The 23,270-nt window shown below is 45.6% G+C and overlaps 1 protein-coding gene across 1 annotated transcript in view; it reads left to right on the top strand.

The window, feature by feature from the left end:
- LOC126252132 (uncharacterized) overlaps positions 1 to 22,080 on the top strand; it is a 331,944-nt gene extending 309,864 nt beyond the window's left edge. The window contains exon 4 of the mRNA XM_049952997.1: positions 20,132 to 22,080. Within this exon, the coding sequence (XP_049808954.1) occupies positions 20,132 to 20,306 (175 nt within the window). The 3' untranslated portion in view covers positions 20,307 to 22,080. The remainder of the gene's footprint in view (positions 1 to 20,131) is intronic.
- Positions 22,081 to 23,270: the final 1,190 nt, after the last annotated feature.

Below are 23,270 nucleotides of genomic sequence, written 5' to 3'. Positions count from 1 at the left end.
CACCCCGGTTCCCAGAACTCCAGAAGATAGAAGTTGACTGCCGATACTGTATCACAGACACAGTCCCCTTGAGTTTTCAGAGATGCCACTAAACACGCCCAAAGATGTAAACAACAATGCATGAGCAGCGCCTATTAGATGGAGGGGGTCCGACAGCCGATCCGTTCCAGTCATTCCACCAGGAAGGAGGTACACGGTTGGTGTTGCCTATAGTTCAGCCGTGCCTAGACGATCAATACCGCGGTTCGATCGCGTCCGCGTTGCTGCTTTGCGCCAGGAGGGGCTCTCAACAAGGGAAGTGTCCAGGCGTCTCGGAGTGAACCAAAGTGATGTTCGGACATGGAGGAGATACAGAGAGACTGGAACTGTCGATGACATGCCTCGCTCAGGCCGCCAAACAGCTAATACTGAAGTGAATGAGTGCTACCTACGGATTATGACTCGGAGGAACCCTGACAGCAACGCCACGATGTTGAATAATGCTTTTCGTGCAGCCACAGGACATCGTGTTATGACTCAAACTGTGCCCAACTTCACTCCTGGTGGCCTTGGCGAGGTCCCTCTTTGCAACTAAAACACCATGCAAAGTGGTACAGATGGGCCCAACAACAGGCCGAGTAGACCGCTCAGGATTGGCATCACGTCGCTTCACCGACGAATGTCGCATATGCCTTCAACCAGACAATCGTCGGAGACGTGTTTGGAGACAACCCGGTCAGGCTGAATGCCTTAGACAGACTGTCTAGCGAGTGCAGCAAGGTGGCGGTAACCTGCTGTTTTGGGGTGGGGCCGACATACGCCGCTGGTGTTTGAAATGGTTAAAATGCCTCTGAGCACTGGGACATAACATTTTAGGTCAGCAGTCCCTAGAACAGAACTACTTAAACCTAACCTAAGGACATCAGACACATTCATGCCCGAGGCAGGATTCGAACCTGCGACCGTAGCAATCGAGCGGTTCCGGACTGAAGCGCCTAGAACCGCTCGGCCACTGCAGCCGGTGCCGCTGTCGGTCATGGAAGGTGACTTAACGGCTGTACGATACATGAATGCCATCCTCCGACTTGTGAATGTCTTCCTTCACGATAAGGACATCGCTCGACTAGAGTGGCCAGCATATTCTCCAGACATGAACCCTACCGAACATGTCTGGAACGGATTGAAAGGGCTGTTTATGGACGACGTGACCCAGCAACCACTATGAGGAATTTACGCCGAATCGCCGTTGAGGAGTGGGACAGTCTGGACCAGCAGTGCCTTGATGACCTCGTGAATAGTATGCCACGACGAATACATGCATGCATCAATGCAAGAGGATTTGCTACTGGGTATTAGAGGTACTGGTGTGTGCAGCGATCTGGACCACAACCTCTGAAGGTCTCGCTGTATGGTGGTGCAACATGCAATGTGTGCTTTTCATGACCAATAGCCGCGCGGGGTAGCCGCGCGGTCTAGGGCGTCTTGTCACGGCCCGCGTGGCTTCCTCCGTCGGAGGTTCGAGTCCTTCCTCGGGCATGGGCGTGTGTGTCGTTCTTAGCATAAGTTAGTTTAAGTTAGATTAAGTAGTGCGTAAGCTTAGGGACCGATGGCTTCAGCAGTTTGGTCCCATAAGTCCTTACCACAAATTTCCATTTCCATGAGCAATAAAAAGGGCGGAAATGATGTTTATGTTGATATGTATTCCAGTTTTCTGTACAGGTTCCGGACTCTCGGAGCCGAGGTAATGCAAAACTTTTTTTGATGTGTGTATATTTCTGGGAAATCTGAGAATGACAGCTAGTTACTGTCGAAACTGATCATGAAATAAAGTGTTTCTCATCACATGAACTTGGCCTCTAATGTTATAAATTATAATTAGGAAGGTAATACTGACTTGCGAAATGTAAATCTTTGCGTAAAAGTGGAAACAAAAACAACGAACTCATGTCGTTTGCTATTAAAGTTGGAATACAGCCACTAACAAGAAGTCACAGATTAAGATATGTTAGGACACACGTCGTATAAAGATAGACAGCGAACATACTTACCTCAAATTCGCAAAATATTTTTTAAGGTCAATGTTTCAACCTGGCGATTTTGCAATTTACACTGAATAATAGAATGTGTGTGCAGCATTATAGAAATTACGAGAAATATGGTAGGCTTAGTAACTGATCTCTTTTTTAAACCGGGCTTTGTGAAAGGTTTGTTGGTGCAGTATTTAACAACAGAGGCTGTTCATATAACTGTGTGTAATTTTATCAAAAGCAGTTTGGTGTGACGTGTAGTTTTACATCAAAATTTTATTTCCTCACTCTCGTATTTTTGACGCTGTCAGATAGCGATCTGGATTAGTCTCCGAGTTGCGTACTCATCCTTAAGATCAATTTGCTTCTCAAGGTGTATCTTGAACTGCTGAAGCAGCGAAGAACCTGCCAGGCTCGTCGTACCAGCTGTCAAGGCAAGGTTCCGTTCTTGTATCCAAATGATTTTCACTGTGGTTTTTTCGAGAATTGATTCCTCGTACTGTTATGAGCCTGCAGTCTCGTTCCGTCTTCTCATCAGTGCCAAAAAACCTTCAACACTGGGCAAGAATATTCGACTGTTAATACTTTTCACCGCGATCAGCCTGGAGGTGGTAATTACTGAAAGTAAGAACAATTACAAGAAATATTAATACTGAGATTGGCCGAGCGACGCAACACAGTGGTGTGACACTGGTCCGGTGATAGGGAAAACTGTGTTTCGCACCACCGCTGTGTAAACTCACCTGAAGGTGACTGAAGGGTGGTCAGCCGAAATATCGACGCTATATATCGATGTCATACGGCTGCAAGCACGAAACCTCTCATTATGTCGGCATGATTTCAAGCATCACATCCCCCACTTGACAATCCAGATTCATTTTCCATGGTCTCCCTAAATCGCTTGAGGCAAACGGGCCATATTTCACTTCCCATGGTTCCCTGATCTGAATTTGTGCTCTACTCCCGTGACCTCATCGGCCATACGGTATTAAACGCTAATGTTTCTTATTTGTTTTGGAAACTGAAGTTCTGTCGAGTTGTTTGCACGTCTAGAACTCTTAAGTAACTGGATTATTAACGAAATTTCAATGGATTACAAACATCAGCTGTACACGGGACGTAGGTAGAAATCAACGGGGAGAGTTGAAAATTTGTGCCCGACTGGGATTCGAACTCGGTCTAACCCGAAACTACCGAGGACACAGGAATTAGCTCGGCTGCGCGGACTTGTCCCAAGCACGCCCTCTCCCCCCCCCCCCCCCCTTCGCCCCCAGCAGACCCACATTCTCAACTTACTCCAGACACTACCACACTACGATACGAAAGTGGAGCTCCCTGCCCATTAATCTCGATGCTCGAGGAAAGGTCTATTTCCACATGAGTTCGTGCGTATGTGTGCATCCGCACAGAAATGATCCTTGGCTTGTGACCCCCTTAACTGTATGTGTATGATGCCCACTCTTTCGGACACACACACACACACACACACACACACACACACATATATATATATATATATATATATATATATATATATATATATATATATATATATATATATATATATATATATATATATAGGGTGAGCCACCTAACGTTACCGCTGGATATATTTCGTAAACCACATCAAATACTGACGAACCGATTCCACAGACCGGAAGTATGTTTTTTAACACAAACCTACGTTTTTTTAAATGGAACCCCGTTAGTTTTGTTAGCACATCTGAACATATAAACAAATTCGTAATCAGTGCCGTTTGTTGCATTGTAAAATGTTAATTACATCCGGAGATATTGTAACCTAAAGTTGACGATTGAGTAGCACTCCTCCGCTGTTCGATCGCGTGTATCGGAGAGCACTGCAACATACATCGCCTATTTGTGCATGATATACAACAGGCTCTAGATACCGGCTTCCAGGTTGATGCCATTTTTGTCGACTTTCGAAAGGCGCTCGACTCAGTTCCGCACTGTCGCTTGCTACAAAAAGAGCGCGCTTACGGTCTATCCGATGACATATGCGGTTGTATAGAAAGTTTTCTAACAGAATTGGGAGCAGTACGTCGCCCTGAACGGGGTGACTTCAACAGAAACAAGCCCAACCTTAGGTGTGCCCCAGGGCAGCTTAACAGTTCCTCTGCTTTTTACGATTTACGTGAAGGATCTGGTTGATGGTATTGACAGCGGCCTTAGACTGTTTGCCGATGATGCTGTAGTCTACAGGAAAGTAGTATCACACGAAAGTTGTGAACAAATCAATGAGGATCTGCAGAAAATAAATGCGTGGTGTAACGACTGGCACTTATCTCTCAATATTAGTAAGTGTGACCTACTGCGTATAACAAGCCGAAAATGCCGATTAATGTACGAGTACAAACTAATACCCACTCTTTGGAAGCGGTAACGTCCGTCAAGTATCTGGGTGTGACTATTCGAAATGATCTCAAATGGAATGATCAGATTACACAAGTAACGGGTAAGGCGAACTCTAGATTGCGGTTTATTGGTAGAATCCTGAAGCGATGCAGTCCTTCAACAAAGGAAATAGCTTACAATACGTTAGTTCGTCCAGTCTTGGAGTATTGTTCGTCTGTATGGGACCCTTACCAGTTGGGTCTGATTCAAGAGATTGAGAAGGTCCAAAGAAGAGCGACAAGATTCGTGACTGGTACATTTAGCCATCGCGAGATCGTTACAAATCTCATAGAAAGTTTGAAGTGGGACACACTTGCAGATAGACGGTGAGCTAAAAAGAAAGGGCTGCTCACTAAATTCCGAAACACGATCTTCACCGAGGATGTAGAGCATATATTATTACCACCAACTGTCAAATCGCGCAATGATCACCATTCAAACATAAGGGAAATTAAAGGTCGTAGTGGCGCGTTCAGACAGTCGTTTTTCCCTCGCACGATCCGCGAGTGGAACAGAAGGGGGGAAATATGACTTTAGCGCGAATTGTGCCCTCCGCCACACACTGCTTCGTGGCTACCGGAGTATATATGTAGCTGTAGATATAGATCTGGTCGACCGCATCCGGCTGTGTTTCAGATAATAGTCTAATATCTAGGGCTGAGAACCGATACAGGTTTGCTTCTATATCTACATAGCTACTCTCCAAGTCACTATGCAGTGAAAAGCGGAGGGTACACTGTACAAGCATTACTCATCTGCTTTCGTATTCCATTAGCGTAAGTTGCGAGAGAAAAACGACTGTCTGTACACCTCTGTACTCATCCTGATTCCTCTTACGCGTATTCCCACCCCTCCCCAACCCCTGCTTCCTCCCTCGAACCTTTAAAGTATAGAACTCAAATGTATTACACAGTTTCAGATGGTCGGTTACTTTACGAATGAGTTAATTTGTTAAATATTTAAAGTGAAGCACGTAAAAGCTCTATGGTTCAACACACGTGTTTGTTTTATTAAATTCGGAATATTCAGCTATTGACTATTATAAAGTCTAAACCAAATCAATATTTGTGACTTCACATCTCCTGGGCTTTGTATCGTACAGTGATATAATTTTCTAGGTACGTTTACTTGTACGAGGGTGAGTCAAATGAAAACCTTAAATTTGTAATAACAAATCGAAATTTCGCACCGTTATCCTGTAAGTTGGTAAGCTCGCTACAAACAGCGTGCAGAATGGCCTGTAGGTGGCAGCATAGTGCAGATGCGCACATACCGTTGCGATATCAGTATAAAGATGGCCGCCCCACCTGCGACTTGCAATAGGGAAGAAAAGCGTTCTGTTATTCGGTTTTGGCGTAGTGAAGGTGTGAAACCTATTGAAATTCATCGCCGTATGCAGATTCAGTACGGTGATGCATGTTTGTCACAGCAGCAAGTCTGCGAATGGAGCAGGAAGTTCGCAAATGGTGTGACTTCAGTGGAGGATGCTCCTCGTCCAGGTCAGGCACAACCAGTTGTGACTCCACAGAACATTGCAGCAGTTGAAGCCATAGTGAAGGAAAACCGCCGAGTGCGACTGAATGACACTGCAGCATGTTTACAGATTAGTCATGGGTCAGCACACCCCATTGTGCATGATGTGCTCCAGTTTCAGAAAGTGTCTGCAAGATGGGTGCCACGGCAGCTGACTCCTGAAATGAGAGATCGACGTGTTGATGCTTGTGAAGAACTTCTTCCGCGCTTTTAACGAGAAGGTGATGGCTTCCTTGCAAGAATCTTTACTGGGGATGAAACCTGGGTTCGCTTCCACCAACCGGAAACGAAGAGAACGAGCAAGGAATGGCGCCATTCCTCATCACCAAAACCAAAGAAGTACCGAACAGAACCATAAGCAGGGAAGGTTATGCTGACTCTCTTTTGGGACGAAAAAGGTGTAATTTTGGAGCATTACATTCCTAGAGGGACCACTGTCACCACTGCATCATACACAGATCTCCTAAAAACTCATCTGCGGCCTGCAATCAAATCAAAGCGACGTGGATTGCTGTCAGCAGGTGTCCTTTTGCAACATCACAATGCAAGGCCCCACACTGCCGCACAACAGTTGCAACAATCACAGACCTGCATTTTGAGTGTCTTCCTCATCTACCATACCATACCGCAAGTGATTTCCATATGTTTGGACCACTCAAAGACACAATGGGAGGAAAGAAGTTCCGTTCTGATGATGAGGTACGCCACGCGGTGCGTGAGTGGTCGTGTGGACTACCGAAAGAATATTTTTCTAAAGTAATTTATGCACTTTGTAAGCGCTGGAGGACTTGCATTGAGCGTGGGGGAGATTATGTTGAAAAGTGATACAGCTTTGTACCACTTCTGCACAACAAATAATATTTAAAAAACTATATAACTTAAACACCGTCTGCAGGCCCTAGCGGGCTCATCGGTACCGAACGACGGCCATATCCTCCTCAGCAAACGATATCAATGGAGGAGGAGCGTGGAGCCAGCATACTGCACTCCCGGTCGTTGTCAGTTTTTGTGTCCTGGAACCGCTACTACACAGTCCAGTATATCCTTAACGGCCAACACGAGGCTGCGTGTAGCCCGTTCCAGTCCTCTCACCAGCGAAAAATCGCTGTCATTACTTGGATTCGAATCCAGCTCCTCTGCATAGCAATCATCCGTCCTGAGAATTCAGTTATGGAGGTGAACTATACATGCGTATACTGTCTGCAAAATGTGAACAGAGTTAGAATTAAAAAAAAATACTAAAGTATCGTACCTGTCACTGAAGGTTTACTATATGACCAGCGAAAAACTTGTTTCTTTTCACTATTTTGTGAGGGGTCTTAGCGAGAAAAAAATTCTAAAACGTCAGAAATTATGTATAAAGTTTGTTGGAAGTCCCATTCTGAAACTGTGAATGATCACAGTGTGCGTAATTGGGGCGCGCCATCAGTTGCGCTGCCTGAAGACAAACACACTGTTTGTAACTGTAATGATAATCTTACTGTGTTTAACGTAAGATTATACCCCGCAATGAGAACATTGTGACAAAATTTTAAATTTTCAAATTTGGTCAGTGATTACACGAAATACCGAAAGCCAAATTTTTGTTTCCCTTGGAAGCTGATAGATAGGCAACTTGCAGTTCTTAATGGGTTCCAGGTTCCGTGATAGTCGTTTAGTAGCATAGTAGGATCGTTCAATAAGTAATGGCCCAGAAGATATTTATTGTTAAGTCAAAATTTGCCGGCCGCGATGGTCGACTGGTTCTAGGCCCTTCAGTCCGGAACCGCGTGACTGCTACGGTCGCAGGTTCGAATCCTGCCTCGTGCATGGATGTGTGTGATGTCCTTAGGTTAGTTAGGTTTAAGTAGTTCTAAGTCCTAGGGGACTGATGACGTCAGATGTTAAGTCCCATAGTGCTCAGAGCCATTTGAACAATTTGAGTCAGAATTTGGTGGAAATATACATCAACAAGTCTTGCCCATGTCCTATTTTTCTACGTAGTCTCTATCACGTACTATGGCCGTACGCCAAAGTTGTGAAAGAGAGTATATTCCATGCTGGTAAAAGCTCTTGTCCTGTAGGCGTAGCCATGTTTCCACTGCATGGCTGACACTCTCCCAAAGAGATGGGAGTCAGAGGGGGCCAGGTCTGGACTGTAGGGTGAATGAGGCAATGATGTCCAACAGAATTTGGCGACGTGTTCCCGGGTTCTCAGGCTTGTGTGTGGGCGTGCATTATCGTGTTAGACCAAGATTTCTGCTGGATTCTTTTCCGATCGAGCATGTCGGAAACAGTTCTTGAGTTTATTCAGAGTCTTCACGTGTGCCTCTGAATTGATGGTTGCCCACGAGAATGACGCCATCACAATCCCAGAATACTGTCGCCAGGACTTTTCCGGCGCACGTTGTTGTCTTGAATTTCTACTTTTGTGGTGAATGAGGATGATGCCACTCCATGGACCGTCTTTTTGTTTCCGGCGCCAAGTGTTGCCCCAGCTTTTGTTCCCCGTAACAATCCGTGACAGAAAGGCCTCTCCGTTGGTCTCAAAACGCTCCAACCATAATTCAGATGTTCAAATGTGTGTGAATTCCTAAGGGATCAAACTGCTTAGGTCTTCTGTCCCTAGACTTACACACTACTTAAACTAACGTAGGCTAAGAGCAACACACACACACACACCCATGCCCGAAGGAGGACTCGAACCTTCGGCGGGAGGGGCCGCGCAGTCCGTGAATGACGCCTCAAACCGGGCTGCCAATTCAGATAAAATGGCCTTTCTTTGAATCTTGTGATCCATTGTGAGCATTCGTGGAACCCATAGTGAGCACCTCTTTCAATATCCGAGAGTCTCGATCACTGCAGAGGCACTTCCAATGCTTTCCGACAACTGTAGAGCCAATTATAGGGTTGTGATGCGCCGATCGGCACGAATAATGGCATCCGCACGATTCAACATGTCTGTGACAGGACGTTCCGAGCGTGGCTGATCATGGAGCTCTGTTTCTGCATTTCCTGAGGTTGTAACTTTCTTTACCCGTCCCCCAACTGTACTGCTATAAACTGCAGCATCGCCGTACAGCGCACACAAACGTTTATGGATGATCACCACGGTTTCTTTTTCTGTACACAAGAAGTCAATAACAGCACGCCACTTCTAACGTCAGTCGTATGTAGTCGCCATTTTGACACTGTACTACATCTCTGCCATCTGCCAGAACGGTTCGAAACTTCACCGGCGCACAGAACAAACATCAAATGTGAAGCACCAAGAAGGGCGTTTGTCTATGTATGTTACTGGCGTTTAAAAAAAATGTGGGGCATTAGTTAGTGAACGATCCTCGTAAATTTCTCGAGTGGACATACTTCTTACACTACTGGCCATTAAAATTGCTACACCAAGAAGAAATGCAGATGATAAACGTGTATTCATTGGACAAATATACTAGAACTGACATGTGACTACATTTTCACGCAATTTGGGTGCATAGATCCTGAGAAATCAGTACCGAGAACAACCGTCTCTGGCCGTAATAAACGGCCTTCATACGCCTCGGAATTGAGTCAAACAGAGCTTGGATGGCGTGTATAGGTACAGCTGCCCATGCAGCTTCAACACGATACAACAGTTCATCAAGAACAGTGACTGGCGTATTGTGACGACCCAGTTGCTCGGCCACCATTGACCAGACGTTTTAAACTGGTGAGAGATCTGGAGAATCTGCTGACCATGGCAGCTGTCGAACGTTTTCTGTATCCAGGAAGGCCCGTACAGGACCTGCAACATGCGGTCGTGTGTTGTCCTACTGAAATGTAGGGTTTCGCAGGGATCGAATGAAGGGAAGATCCACGGGTCGTAATACATCTGAAATGTAACGTCCACTGTTCAGTGTGCCGTCAATGCGAACAAGAGGTGACCGAGAGGTGTAACCAATGACACCCCATACCATTACGCCGGGTGATACGCCAGTATGGCGATGACGAATACACGCTTCCAGTGTTCGTTCACCGCGATGTCGCCAAACACGGATGCGACCATGATGATGCTGTAACGGAACCTGGATTCATCCGAAAAAATGACGTTGTGCCATTCGTGCACCCAGGTTCGTCGTTGAGTACACCATCGCAGGCGCTCCTGTCTGTGATGCAGCGTCAAGTGTAACCGCAGCCATGGTCTCCGAGCGGATAGCCCATGCTGCTGCAAACGTGGTCGAACTGTTTGTGCAGACAGTAGTTGTCTAGCAAATGTCGCCATCTATTGACTCAGGGACCGAGACGTGGCTGCACGATCCGCTACAGCCATGCGGATAAGATGCCTCCTTGTCATCTCGACAGCTAGTGATACGAGGCCGTTGGGACCCAGCACGGCATTCCGTATTACCCTCCTGAACCCACCGATTCCATATTCTGCTAACAGTCATTTGATCTCGACCAACGCGAGCAGCAATGTCACGATACGATAAACCACAATCGCGATAGGCTTTATCACAGTCGGAAACGTGATCGTACGCATTTCTTCTCCTTACACGAGGCATCACAACAACGTTTCACAAGGCAACGCCGGTCAACTTCTGTTTGTGTATGAGAAATCGGTTGGAAACGTTCCTCATGTCAGCACGTTGTAGGTGTCACCACCTTCGTCAACCTTGTGTGAATCCTCTGAAAATCTAATCACTTGCATATTACAGCATATTCTTCCTGTCGGTTAAATTTCGCGCCTGTGGCACGTCGTCTTCGTGGTGTAGCAATTTTAATGGCCAGCAGTGTATAATCGCATCTTGGTGAGTAATTAACGCTGTAGTAAAGCGTAGAAGGGCTTTCGGAGTTACAGCAAGACAGATTACTTCTGCGTCTGGGTCTATTATTTGCACGATATTGAGTACGAATAAAGTTTCACATGTGTGGTTTTCGTTTGAGTCGAAAAAGGATGTTGTGTCTCTATAGCCTCAAGTCTCAATGTTCATCAGAGCGAATGGTAGTGAACACAAGCGAATGAACATTCGCAGACAATTCGCCAGTGTTCACTATCATTCGCTTGTAACTATGAACAAGCGTTTACACTGGAGGTTGCAGAAGAGAACACGAGGGAGGGAGCATAGCCTGCTACCCATAACGACACCTGTCTTATTTTCCTTCTGGCGCTAATAATCATCACACAGGTTTCACTCGTTATGGAGAGCGGTGACTACTGGCAACCCCTTGTAGACGCCACCACCGTGTAGTGTCGGTAACTGAGTCTGGTTGGACGGAAGCAGGGTGGCGACAGAGAAACGTTCTGCAAATACTGAGTGCTCTTTTAATAAAGCAGTGACTCGGCCAAGGAATTCCGCTGCATTAGGTATTGTTGACGACCAGGAGTGCTGAAAGAGTGCGTGGTCGCCCGGCCTCGGCTTTCGTGACGCAAACTTTTCGCCAGCAGAGCTTCGCAGTGCACAGCGGCCTCTGCAAGAGCCATGTGCCGCGGTGGCGCGCTTCACGCCAGACTCCCTGCGTTGTCGGAAGGCGGCAGACCGCTGACACAGGCGGTAGAGGTCAGCTGCCCCCGAACAGGTGGTCTGTCAGTTGGTACGCTGGGCCACCGTTGGCCCACTGTAGCAGGGCATGACCGAATAGCCTCGCCTTCTGCCCCAGCGTAGATGCAAACTCCAGGCCTAAATCAGCATCCGACACAGTGGCCAGGCGACACATCCCCGTCGTGGTGGAGCTGTGTTGCTTTGGCATATATACTACTCCAAGTTGCACGTTTCCGGCCTCTTCTACGCCTCTTGGGAAGTACATTAAACACTTCGGTGGCCGCCAGGAAAGGCTTACGACTTCTTGCTGCCTGAGTGTTGCTACGTTGTCTATCTCCACACAGTACGAGGCCGGCCTTCCTAGCAACAGAGCGATGGCTATCATACATTTCAGAAAACACAACACCAACATTCCTCTGTGGGTGGAGTTGCAGCAATCCCTTTCAGCATAGTGCATTTACGACCAATTAAGGCTGGTGCGCTACGCTACCCTCTCGCACAGCAAACGCCAATCCCTCGGATCGCCTTAAAAGTAGCTTACGTTTGTGCATTATCTGGCACCTAGGACAATTGGCTCACATCCGCGTTCAGTTCGGTACTGGTATTACCACTACAACTTTCTTGCGCACTGCTTACCCATAGCCACGAAGGTACATTGCCGGCCGGAGCGGCCGTGCGGTTCTAGCCGCGGAAGTCTGGAACCGAGCGACCGCTACGGTCGCAGGTTCGAATCTTGCCACGGGCATGGATGTGTGTGATGTCTTTAGGTTAATAAGGTTTGATTAGTTCTAAGTTCTAGGCGACTGATGACCTCAGAAGTTAAGTCGCATAGAGCCGTTTGAACCATTTTTTGAAGGTACATTCCTGGTCTCAACTAGCTAGTTCCAATTAACATGCATTTACGATTTCCACCTTTGTCTTGTAGGATCTGGGAATCCAGTCCACTGGGATTTGAACGGTATCTGATTTTGTCCTTTGTTTCGTGTTCCTCTTCTTGTAAATATACACTCCTGGAAATGGAAAAAAGAACACATTGACACCGGTGTGTCAGACCCACCATACTTGCTCCGGACACTGCGAGAGGGCTGTACAAGCAATGATCACACGCACGGCACAGCGGACACACCAGGAACCGCGGTGTTGGCCGTCGAATGGCGCTAGCTGCGCAGCATTTGTGCACCGCCGCCGTCAGTGTCAGCCAGTTTGCCGTGGCATACGGAGCTCCATCGCAGTCTTTAACACTGGTAGCATGCCGCGACAGCGTGAACGTGAACCGTATGTGCAGTTTACGGACTTTGAGCAAGGGCGTATAGTGGGCATGCGGGAGGCCGGGTGGACGTACCGCCGAATTGCTCAACACGTGGGGCGTGAGGTCTTCACAGTACATCAATGTTGTCGCCAGTGGTCGGCGGAAGGTGCACGTGCCCGTCGACCTGGGACCGGACCGCAGCGACGCACGGATGCACGCCAATACCGTAGGATCCTACGCAGTGCCGTAGGGGACCGCACCGCCACTTCCCAGCAAATTAGGGACACTGTTGCTCCTGGGGTATCGGCGAGGACCATTCGCAACCGTCTCCATGAAGCTGGGCTACGGTCCCGCACACCGTTAGGCCGTCTTCCGCTCACGCCCCAACATCGTGCAGCCCGCCTCCAGTGGTGTCGCGACAGGCGTGAATGGAGGGACGAATGGAGACGTGTCGTCTTCAGCGATGAGAGTCGCTTCTGCCTTGGTGCCAATGATGGTCGTATGCGTGTTTGGCGCCGTGCAGGTGAGCGCCACAATCAGGACTGCATACTACCGAGGCACACAGGGCCAACACCCGGCATCATGGTGTGGGGAGCGATCTCCTACACTGGCCGTACACCACTGGTGATCGTCGAGGGGACACTGAATAGTGCACGGTACATCCAAACCGTCATCGAACCCATCGTTCTACCATTCCTAGACCGGCAAGGGAACTTGCTGTTCCAACAGGACAATGCACGTCCGCATGTATCCCGTGCCACCCAACGTGCTCTAGAAGGTGTAAGTCAACTACCCTGGCCAGCAAGATCTCCGGATCTGTCCCCGAATGAGCATGTTTGGGACTGGATGAAGCGTCGTCTCACGCGGTCTGCACGTCCAGCACGAACGCTGGTCCAACTGAGGCGCCAGGTGGAAATGGCATGGCAAGCCGTTCCACAGGACTACATCCAGCATCTCTACGATCGTCTCCATGGGAGAATAGCAGCCTGCATTGCTGCGAAAGGTGGATATACACTGTACTAGTGCCGATATTGTGCATGCTCTGTTGCCTGTGTCTATGTGCCTGTGGTCCTGTCAGTGTGATCATGTGATGTTTCTGACCCCAGGAATGTGTCAATAAAGTTTCCCCTTCCTGGGACAATGAATTCACGGTGTTCTTATTTCAATTTCCAGGAGTGTAGTTCTGCCACTTGACCTGAAAATAGGCAGCGTGGTTCTATTCTGATACTGGTCCGCCTTGTACCACTCTGCGCGCTGCATTTGCATCTCCATGGAGATTCGCCTCTCTTGCTCGTCAATGAGATTACCTATGAAAGGAATTAAGTCTGCTCCAGAAGTCTGATTTAGGAAAGTCCAGTTCGCATCTTCTAGAGGCTCCTCTTATCAATATAATTGACATTGTGTCAGGCAGTCGGAATGTAGGTCCCACAACTTCACACGACGCCCCATTTATCAACAGATCACTCCCATTCAGTTCTACCGTTTTTGCTGTCGTAAGTTTTCGCTGCTCGAAGATGTACAGCCAGTGCGCGTCAGTCAACCTTCTGGTAGTACAACTCTGGCCTGATACTACTTTCATACAGTCTTTTACTCCTTTCTTCCCCAAAGTTGCTTCCTTCATTTCTGCTTGCGTGCTTTTGTCCTCCGAAGTTAACAACAGCTGCACCTTTACCCAGACAAACTTCTTCAGCATTACCCACTTGACTGGGTACGCATAGACTGCGTTGCATTGATACTGTGGCTGCTTCCCTGCTATTGAAAAGGGCGTCGAAATGTACACTCGTACTGCGTCGATTCTCGCTTCTACTGTTGCCGGTGCTGCAGTCATGGACTGTGCGGCTCGTCCCGGCGGAGGTTCGAGTCCTCCCTCAGCCATGGGTGTCTATGCTTGTCCTTAGGATAATTTAGGTTAAGTAGTGTGTAAGCTTAGGGACTGATGACCTTAGCAGTTAAGTCCCATAAGATTTCACACACATTTGAACATTTCTTCTACTGTTGCTGTACTGTAACAGAGTAAGGTTTCATAACTAGGTTCCAAGATGAGATTCCTTCCTTAGTATTATTCCAAAACTTTGCACACATGTCAGTTGGTGCTTTTCGTTGGCTTCTCAGTACTACTAAGGAGGATATTTAAAAGCGGAACACTAATTACCGACGATCAAAATAACTGATGACAGGCAAGCATCTACACTCTATATGGGTTGGACAACGTGTATACCGCATACAGGCTAAGCGGGTAAACATCATCAGCTAAGTGACAAACCAGACGAAAATGTGTGTTTAGCGATCTTGACTGATGGTCACTGAAGAGCATCGTGACGAAAGGTAAGACGACGACGGCTGCAAAACCCACTGCCAGCACCAAACAACACGAAGTCACCTCTATAAGAACTGGAATTCCAAACCACACACCAATGATGCAAATAACCGTGACAGGAAAACACGATGCCGAAGCTAAAACCTGGACTATGGAACAATGGAAAAAATATCATTTGGTTGGGTGAGTCTTGTTTCACCTCATCTGCAAAATGTGGACGACTTTACGTCAGAGCCCGCATCACGTGGTCGTGCGGTAGCGTTCTCGCTTCCCACGCCCGGGTTCCCGGGTTCGATTCCCGGCGGGGTCAGGGATTTTCTCTGCCTCGTGATGGCTGGGTGTCGTGTGTTGTCCTTAGGTTAGTTAGGTTTAAGTAGTTCTAAGTTCTAGGGGACTTATGACCACAGCAGTTGAGTCCCGTAGTGCTCAGAGCCATTTTACGTCAGAAGAGTGAAGCACGGCGGGAGGTCGGCGATGATTTGGGCAGCCATAACGTGGTATTCCATGGGCACCATGGTTATTCTCTATGATCGCATTACTCACAAGGATTACGTTATCAAATTGGCTCATCAGATCCATCCAGTGGTACAATGTTTGTTCTCCAATGGTGATGATGGATTTCCACAAGACAGGACACCTGTTTACATAGCTCGCATCGTCCAGAACAGGTTTGTGAGTACGAGCATTAATTATAGCATGTCGCCCTGTCCACCACTGTCACCAGACCAAAATATTATTAAGCGTTTGCGGTCTACTTTGGAGAGAAGGGTGCGTGCTCCCACTTACCCTCCAATATCGTTACCGTAACTAACCACTATTTTGCAGGAAGAATGGTATGAGATTCCTTTGAATCCAGGACTCGTATTTATCCGTTCAGAGACGAATGGACGATATTTTGAATGCAACGGTTTTCCTACACCGTTTTAGGCCTGGAAATGTGTTATGTTTTTGGGATTTCCATATTTTTGTTCATCTCCTGTACTTATTGGCAACTGAAGATATTTACTTTATTACTTCGCATTTCAGTAGCTGCTGTATGTAAAACTGTCCCTAATGTCTACATTGGCATATGCGAACCACTTCGAGGATATTATTAAAGTAAGTGTATCGAATATACGAGGTTTGGAACTTTAATAGTGGCAACTATTTATTAACAACCGATAAAAAAGAGTTATATGTTTGTACCTGTTACTGTCCTTCAAAGTAGTCACCAGCGTTGTGTAGAACCCGTTGCCAGCGGTGTGGAAAACGTAGTACACCGTTATCAGAGCCTGTTCTGTTGATGATGCGAATGGAGCGGTCTACAGTTCTGGTGATTCTCGTGTACGACTGTGATGGGTGTTATACTAACGCATTACGTTCCTTCACGGCAGACCGTCAGTGCATAGTATTACTATTCGTTTTTGGAGCATCACCTGCGACCAGATTTGCGAAAGAAGCGGCGACACTTTCTGCGCAACTCACCCATCGTTTTGCACGACAATGCGCGGGAGCGTAAAGCGCAAGCTGTGACTGCCATTTTCGGTCGATGGGACTGGGAAGTACTGTGCCGTCCACCATGCTCCCCGGATTTAAGTTCTTGTGATTCCGAAGATGAAGGAACCACTTCGTGGCATGCGCTCCAGAACTGTTCCAGAGATTTGACAGACAGTAGACCGCTCCGTTCGCACCATCAACAGAGCAGACTCTGCTAACGGTATACTACGTCTTCGACATGGCTGGCAACAGATTCTACGCAATGCTGGTGACTGCTTTGAAGGAAAGTAACAGGTGCAAACACGTAACTCTTTTTTTATCGGTTGTGAATAAATAGTTGCCACTATTTAAGTTCCAACCCTCGTAATATCAATAAAGTATGATTAATAAAATATAAAATAAACATACAGCGTGTCACGTAGGCAACTTCCTAAAATCTGATATAGAGTTTGTTAGAAGGTAGACAGCATGATCACAAGAAAACTGTTGTTATTTATCAGGTAAATAAGTCAATAATCTCTAAAATTACCATGATCATGTGGCTAGTAATAACAGCGGCCATACACGTCCGCGACGTCAGTAATCAGGTCTTTAACATATTTCTGATTTCAATCATTATAATACATCGGACATGTTTAATTGGAAGGAAATTTATAGTGTTCTTTCTTTTTAATGGAAATAAATACAAAGGTTGTGCTGATTCACTATGCTCCGGTCGGAAGGAATCATGGATTTACTGTCTTTGTCATATCGCCTGTTTGACCCCTGAGTGCTTCGGTAAATTTGTGCCAATCATATTTCTTTTACTTCGATTTGAGAGCTGTTGATATCTTGAACCCCACAACCACGAAAGATAAAGTAGCCAAAATAAATGTTCCATTTTGCCGAAATTTTAACACTGAACATTGCGATACGGAAATACATAATGATATCTATACACTGATTTTTTTAAATGTAATTATAGCGGGAGCAGTTCATGTTTCTATCGTGAGGAGGCAGTATGTGCAGTCTGTGACAATCGCGTTACCTGTAAACATCGCAGGACTTTGGCTGGGTGTCATTACGACAGTTTCGTTGCACCAGGAAGGTTCCGACAAAAGTAATGTGTGATTAGTGGCTCCGTATAGTCAGTGTAATGGAGCAGGGAATGAAGCATCTGGACATCGTAGCGGATGTCGCTCTGAGTCATAGTGATGTCTCTAGATTCTGGGAAATGTTTCTAGTTACAGGATCAGTTCAGGGTCGTCTCAGAGGTGGCCGCTGATTAAAAACAACATGTGTGCAGTATCGATATCTGCGTGCAAAAGTAATCAGAAACACTCAAAAAATGCTGCAATTCTCCTTCGGCGCTTCCAAACAGCCATAGGAGTGCAGGTTTCAACGATACGAAATGGGTTTCATGAGCAGGGGTTACGTGGCAGATGATCTCTCACGGGTTCCCCTCTAAATCGGGTTCGGAGAGTGGCCCATCTCACATGGACACAAAACCACTCTTTGTGGACTGGGGAACAGTGGGACACAACGCTCTTTTCTGATGAGATCGTAATAGTTCCCAAGCTGAAGAATGATATTCATGTCTGGAAGCAACGAGGGCAATGTTTACACCCTAACTTTATCGTAGGCAGCCACCTTTATCAAGGCAGTTCAGTCATGTTTTGGGATGGAGACATGTATGGCTGCAGGGCACCCCTTATGCCAATACATGGGAGGATGATTCGCGTGAAGTATCGCGACGTCATTCTTGCACGCATTGTGGCTCTGTCTGGTGAACGTGATGGAATAGAATTCACTCTGTCGAGCGACAATATGCACTCCATCAGCACAATTTTGTGAAGACCTTACTGGAGCATACATACATTCGAATGGAATGGCATACATCTTCAGATTTTAGTTGTATGATAATGTACGGGCAGTTGTAAAACGTGCGGTTCGCAGTCTTCCTATCCCACCAGAGACCTTTCAGGCTCGTCTGGTTATCTTGTCATGAGTATGTCTAAATCATATTGAAAAGTGCCTAGATTTAGGAGGAGGACAACTGGTTCATAAATAATGTGGTTTGCAGGATGACAGTGAGAAGAAGCTGTAGTGTTTGGAGTGGAATCCTATGCAAGGTTTTGTTAGTGTTGTTTTGTTTGTGTTTTTTTTGTTTTGTTTGTGTTTATCAAGTAAAAATGTGTTTATCTTCTTAATTTTTTCTTATGAATGTACCTTACAGAACAGAATCAGTTTTGTTTCCTATTACGTTCAGTATTGACAAGAAAGCAAAGCGTAACATTTATTTTGATCACTGTATCTATTGTTTCGGTCTGAGGCGTCTTGTTATGGTTCGCGCGGCTTCCCCCGTCGGAGGTTCGAGTCCTCCCCCGGGTATGGGTGTGAGCGTTGTCCTTAGCATAAGTTAGTTTAAGTTAGATTAAGTAGTGTGTAAGTCTAGCGATCGATGACCTCGGCAGTTTGGTCCCATGAAAGCTTACCACAAATTTCCAAATTTATTGTTTGGATTTCCAGTACAACAGTACAGCAACTTGTGTTAAGCAGATCGATGGAGAAAACAGCCAAAGCTGCGAAATTCAGTTCCTTTTATTTAACCTGTTGTGGCGTAACAAGCTAGTCACGCCACACTGAGGAGGAAGCCGAAAGGCACGCGTACACACACGCCGACTGGCGTCAGGTCTGGAACAGGATAAGTTATGACTGCTATAAAGAAAATACGTAGCTTTGGAATATACTTAACTTTTAATGCTTCCTTTGGTACATCTCTCTTGACTATACAAATGAGACTCGTAAGATACATGCACTGATACAATTGGCGCCTTGCTAAGTCGTAGCCATTAACTTAGCTGAAGGCTATTCTAGCTGTCTCTCGGCAAATGAGAGCAAAGGCTTCGTCAGTATAGTCGCTAGCAACGTCGTCGTACAACTGGGGCGAGTTCTCGTACGTCTCTCGAGACCTGCCGTGTGGTGGCGCTCGGTCTGCGATCACACAGTGGCGACACGCGGGTCCGACATGTACTAATGGACCGCGGCCGATTTAAGCTACCACCTAGCAAGTGTGGTGTCTGGCAGTGACACCACATAACCGATGACCGGTTTCCGGTATCAGAACCAACTCTCAAATCATCCAGACAGAGGAATTTTCACCGTTTGGCTCATTTGAGAATAATTTCTGATTCCTGAAACCCGTCATCAATTAAATGAAAAGAACAGAATTTCGCAACTTTAGCTCTTTTCTACATTAAACGTTTATCTCAATATTACAATCACTTTACACCACTCCACCATTCACGCATCTGGTATCAGCAACAAAAGCTGTTCGCACACAAAATAGGTTTGCTCTCTATTCTGCTAGCGCCTTAGCGGAGAGGACGCGAACTTCCTTTGATGGATCGCTAAAAGCGCGCCCACTAGCGAAAGACTGGCGAGTACTAGCTAATGCGAACGAAAGACGGTCGAATGCTGTTCGCTTGCTCTCACCTACCTCTTCAATCAGAGAGTATTCTTGTCCGTTGGTGCTCATTCGCTTCTGTTCGCTCCAGTGTAAAGCAGGCTCCACAATATTGTAACTGTGCGCTTTCCAGCGGCCGTGTAGACTGGATGGGGAGCTGAATAACCTGACCGCCCCTCTCGGTGTGCTGTGTTTCAGGTGCTCCTCGTGCGACAGCCTCTTCCCCTCGCTGGAGGCGCTCCACCACCACCGGCAGCAGTTCCAGCACTGGACCAACCACAGCCCCATCGAGCCCTCCTGCTCCAGCTCCAGCTCTGCGGACGAGACATCTGACGACACCGTGTCCAGCGAGGAGCTGGAGCGCCTGCTATGATCCTCGTCCTCCGCCCCCGCACAGTCCACCCCTCCTCACCCCCTGTCCCCCAACCCTCAGAGCCCGAGCACCGCCGCCACATATCACACACCTCTGTGAATCGTACGTGTCTCTTCCTTCTGTCTCCCTGTCCATCTCACTCTGTCTGTCCAGCGTCCCCGTCATCGAAACTGGAGGACTGCACTCGATGGAAGGAAAAGAAGGATGAAGCGTTACCTAAATGGGGCCCTCTTCGGCAGAAAGTTGTGGAATTCTTCGCGAACTAATAGCGAGACTAATGTCCATTTGCCACTAACTTACGAACAGTCGTATGTCAACTGCGACACTGTCAATGCTGTTGGCACCGCGAAATGCGGCACGACTAATAGTTTGTGAAAAATTTCACTGTCGGTCAGGCCAGTGTGTTTTAAGTTTCCATCAGTCCTGCAGCGATATGGTCTTTTTTACTGCATGTATCTGTGGTATTATTTTTAAAATCTATGTCGGTTACCAACCACAACGATAATTGCAGACATTTGTACCTTGTAAAATATATATATTTATAGTTATGTGATCTGTAAATTATTATTGTATAGTAATCTATATATCAAAGATGTTTCGTGTGACGAAATAAAAGAGAAAGGAAGTGAAAGTACTTTGAAACTGTAGTGCTTAGTGGGTACGATGTGAGGTTTCTTTTAGGTTTCCCTGAAAGTCTTTAAAACTGTGAGATTCAAAACGTATTTGCTCTGAGTTTCATAAAACATTTACAGTGTTTTTTTTTCTAATTATACATTTAAATATTGATAACTGGTTCTACGGTGGGACTCAACAGGACCAGCCATACCTCTGAGGATGTCCAACGTAGTATTGGACGAAACGTTAGGAATAGAAGTATTCCATGGACCACAGCCATATAACCCGGAAGAATTATCAACAACAGTGTTTTTTTTCTACCGTATGAACCACACAGTTCACTTATATATATCTCAAGATTAATTATAATAAAACCCGACTTATATTCAACCATACTATTATATGACAAGTAATATTGGAGAAGTTACAGAAAACGAATATGGCCAACATGAGGCATCTTCTTCACCAAAAAAGGCATTAATTTTGAGATTTGTGATTATAGAAAAAGCCAAATAGTGAAATTTAAATTGCATACATTTATGGTTTCATTTTTTTGTGAATAGAAGAATAGATTTGTTTATCCTTATCAGATTAGCAACGTCAGACCCTCTCTTACAACGGATCAGTGTTTTAACAATGGCGAATTGTGAGAAATGAGAGAAGCGAAGTTTCAGAGGCAGTTCAATACAGTGAAATTCGTGTATGGTGCGTACCCAAATTGTTGAGTGAGAAATGCACGATGAAGTATTCTTCAACAAATATGTATCATTGAATTTAGGGTCACATAGGGGACAATCATGAACATTATGTCTCAAGAAAATTGATTTTTTTCCACTCTGCGTCGCATATACATAACCAACATAAGCTTCAGTAAACTATAATGATCGTCAGACAACCGAGTTACACATTCGATTGCAATTACGCGTCACTGTGCATACACATGTCATGTTGTGACAACTGAGGAGTTAAATCTGTATATAATCGACCCAGCAAATTATTTGTACACTTTGACAATTTAATGGAGTTAAGGGGCTCCGGAACGCCCTATACTTGCAATGTTAAAATAACGCTTATAAATTACATCTTTCCTCACAAAGTATTTGAGGTAGGAAGTTGAACTTTTTACAGATTATTTTTTGGAATATGGGCTACAACTTAACACAGGGATTTTACAAAATTTTAGTTCAGTTATTAAAGATGATTTTTTTTCAATTGTAATGAAAATTCACAACATTTTTTTGCAATTTTTTATTTATATATTCAAAAATATACAGTTTTTTGGAAAAAGGCTGTGTTAAATTATGCAGAAAGTACTGTGTAACATTTACTGAAAGTTTGAAACAAATATGTTTGGAAGATCCTTAGAAAACATGTAATTAGTATGAGAAAATAAAAGGTTTGGGAATCGAACGACAAAGATTGGATTAACTTTTTAGTGCATTCCAGGTCTATAGGATGGATTATCTTCATCCTCTGCAAACTCCTCCTCCAGCTCCCTCTTGTTCCTCCTCCTGTTTACTCTTGCTTGTATTTCTAGACTCTTTACAGCCCTGTCTGCAGCCCGAAGGCGTTCCTTGTCTAAAGCAAGCATCGCTCGTACCATGTTAGAACCTATCTTCATTCCCATATTTCTAAATACCTTGCACCTTACAATGTTGCATCATTGAAAGTCGCAACAGCATCATACACACCAAAGTGAAGTGTTTCTATTCCAACAAATACAGTCTTGGGGATTCTCGACCATATAACACTATTTACACTTTCATTGGGGTTTTGAGTTTTTCCGTGAATACACTTTTTCAACAGTTCAGGTGCTGCTAAGTCTCTGAAAATAGGTTTTATCACCTCCATTATTGCATGAGGCAGACTATGCTTATGAGTGTACACTTCACCAGTTAGCAATCCTTTGTTATATTTACACCAACAATCTTCTTCTTTGGGACACAAGCTATGTTGGGGATTTTCAACGTCTTTATTGTTTACAGTAATAACACATACCTTTGGCTTTCCAACATTTCTCCTTTTCTTAAAAGCCTTCAGAGGATTTCTAATAACTTTACTTTTACTCATTATTATACTTCAACAAAACAGAGACTCAAGAAACAGAATTAATTACGAATATTTTCGAGATAACGACAGAGTAAATAAACATGAAACAATCGACAATCACACCAGCGATATATATTGAACCATCACAGGTTAGCCACAACACATACTTTATCTTACATCACTAAAATGTACCTGATGAACACGGACGTTAATAATAACACCATTTGACAGCAGTTTAACAGCGCCACAGTGGGTCACGCCCATGTAGAACACATTTCAAAAAAAATTTAAAAATAGTTG

The sequence above is a fragment of the Schistocerca nitens genome, chromosome 4 (genome assembly GCF_023898315.1).
Source record: "Schistocerca nitens isolate TAMUIC-IGC-003100 chromosome 4, iqSchNite1.1, whole genome shotgun sequence".
Taxonomy (NCBI): domain Eukaryota; kingdom Metazoa; phylum Arthropoda; class Insecta; order Orthoptera; family Acrididae; genus Schistocerca; species Schistocerca nitens.
Note: the sequence above shows the minus strand (reverse complement) of the source record. Positions and strands in the feature narration are given on the sequence as shown.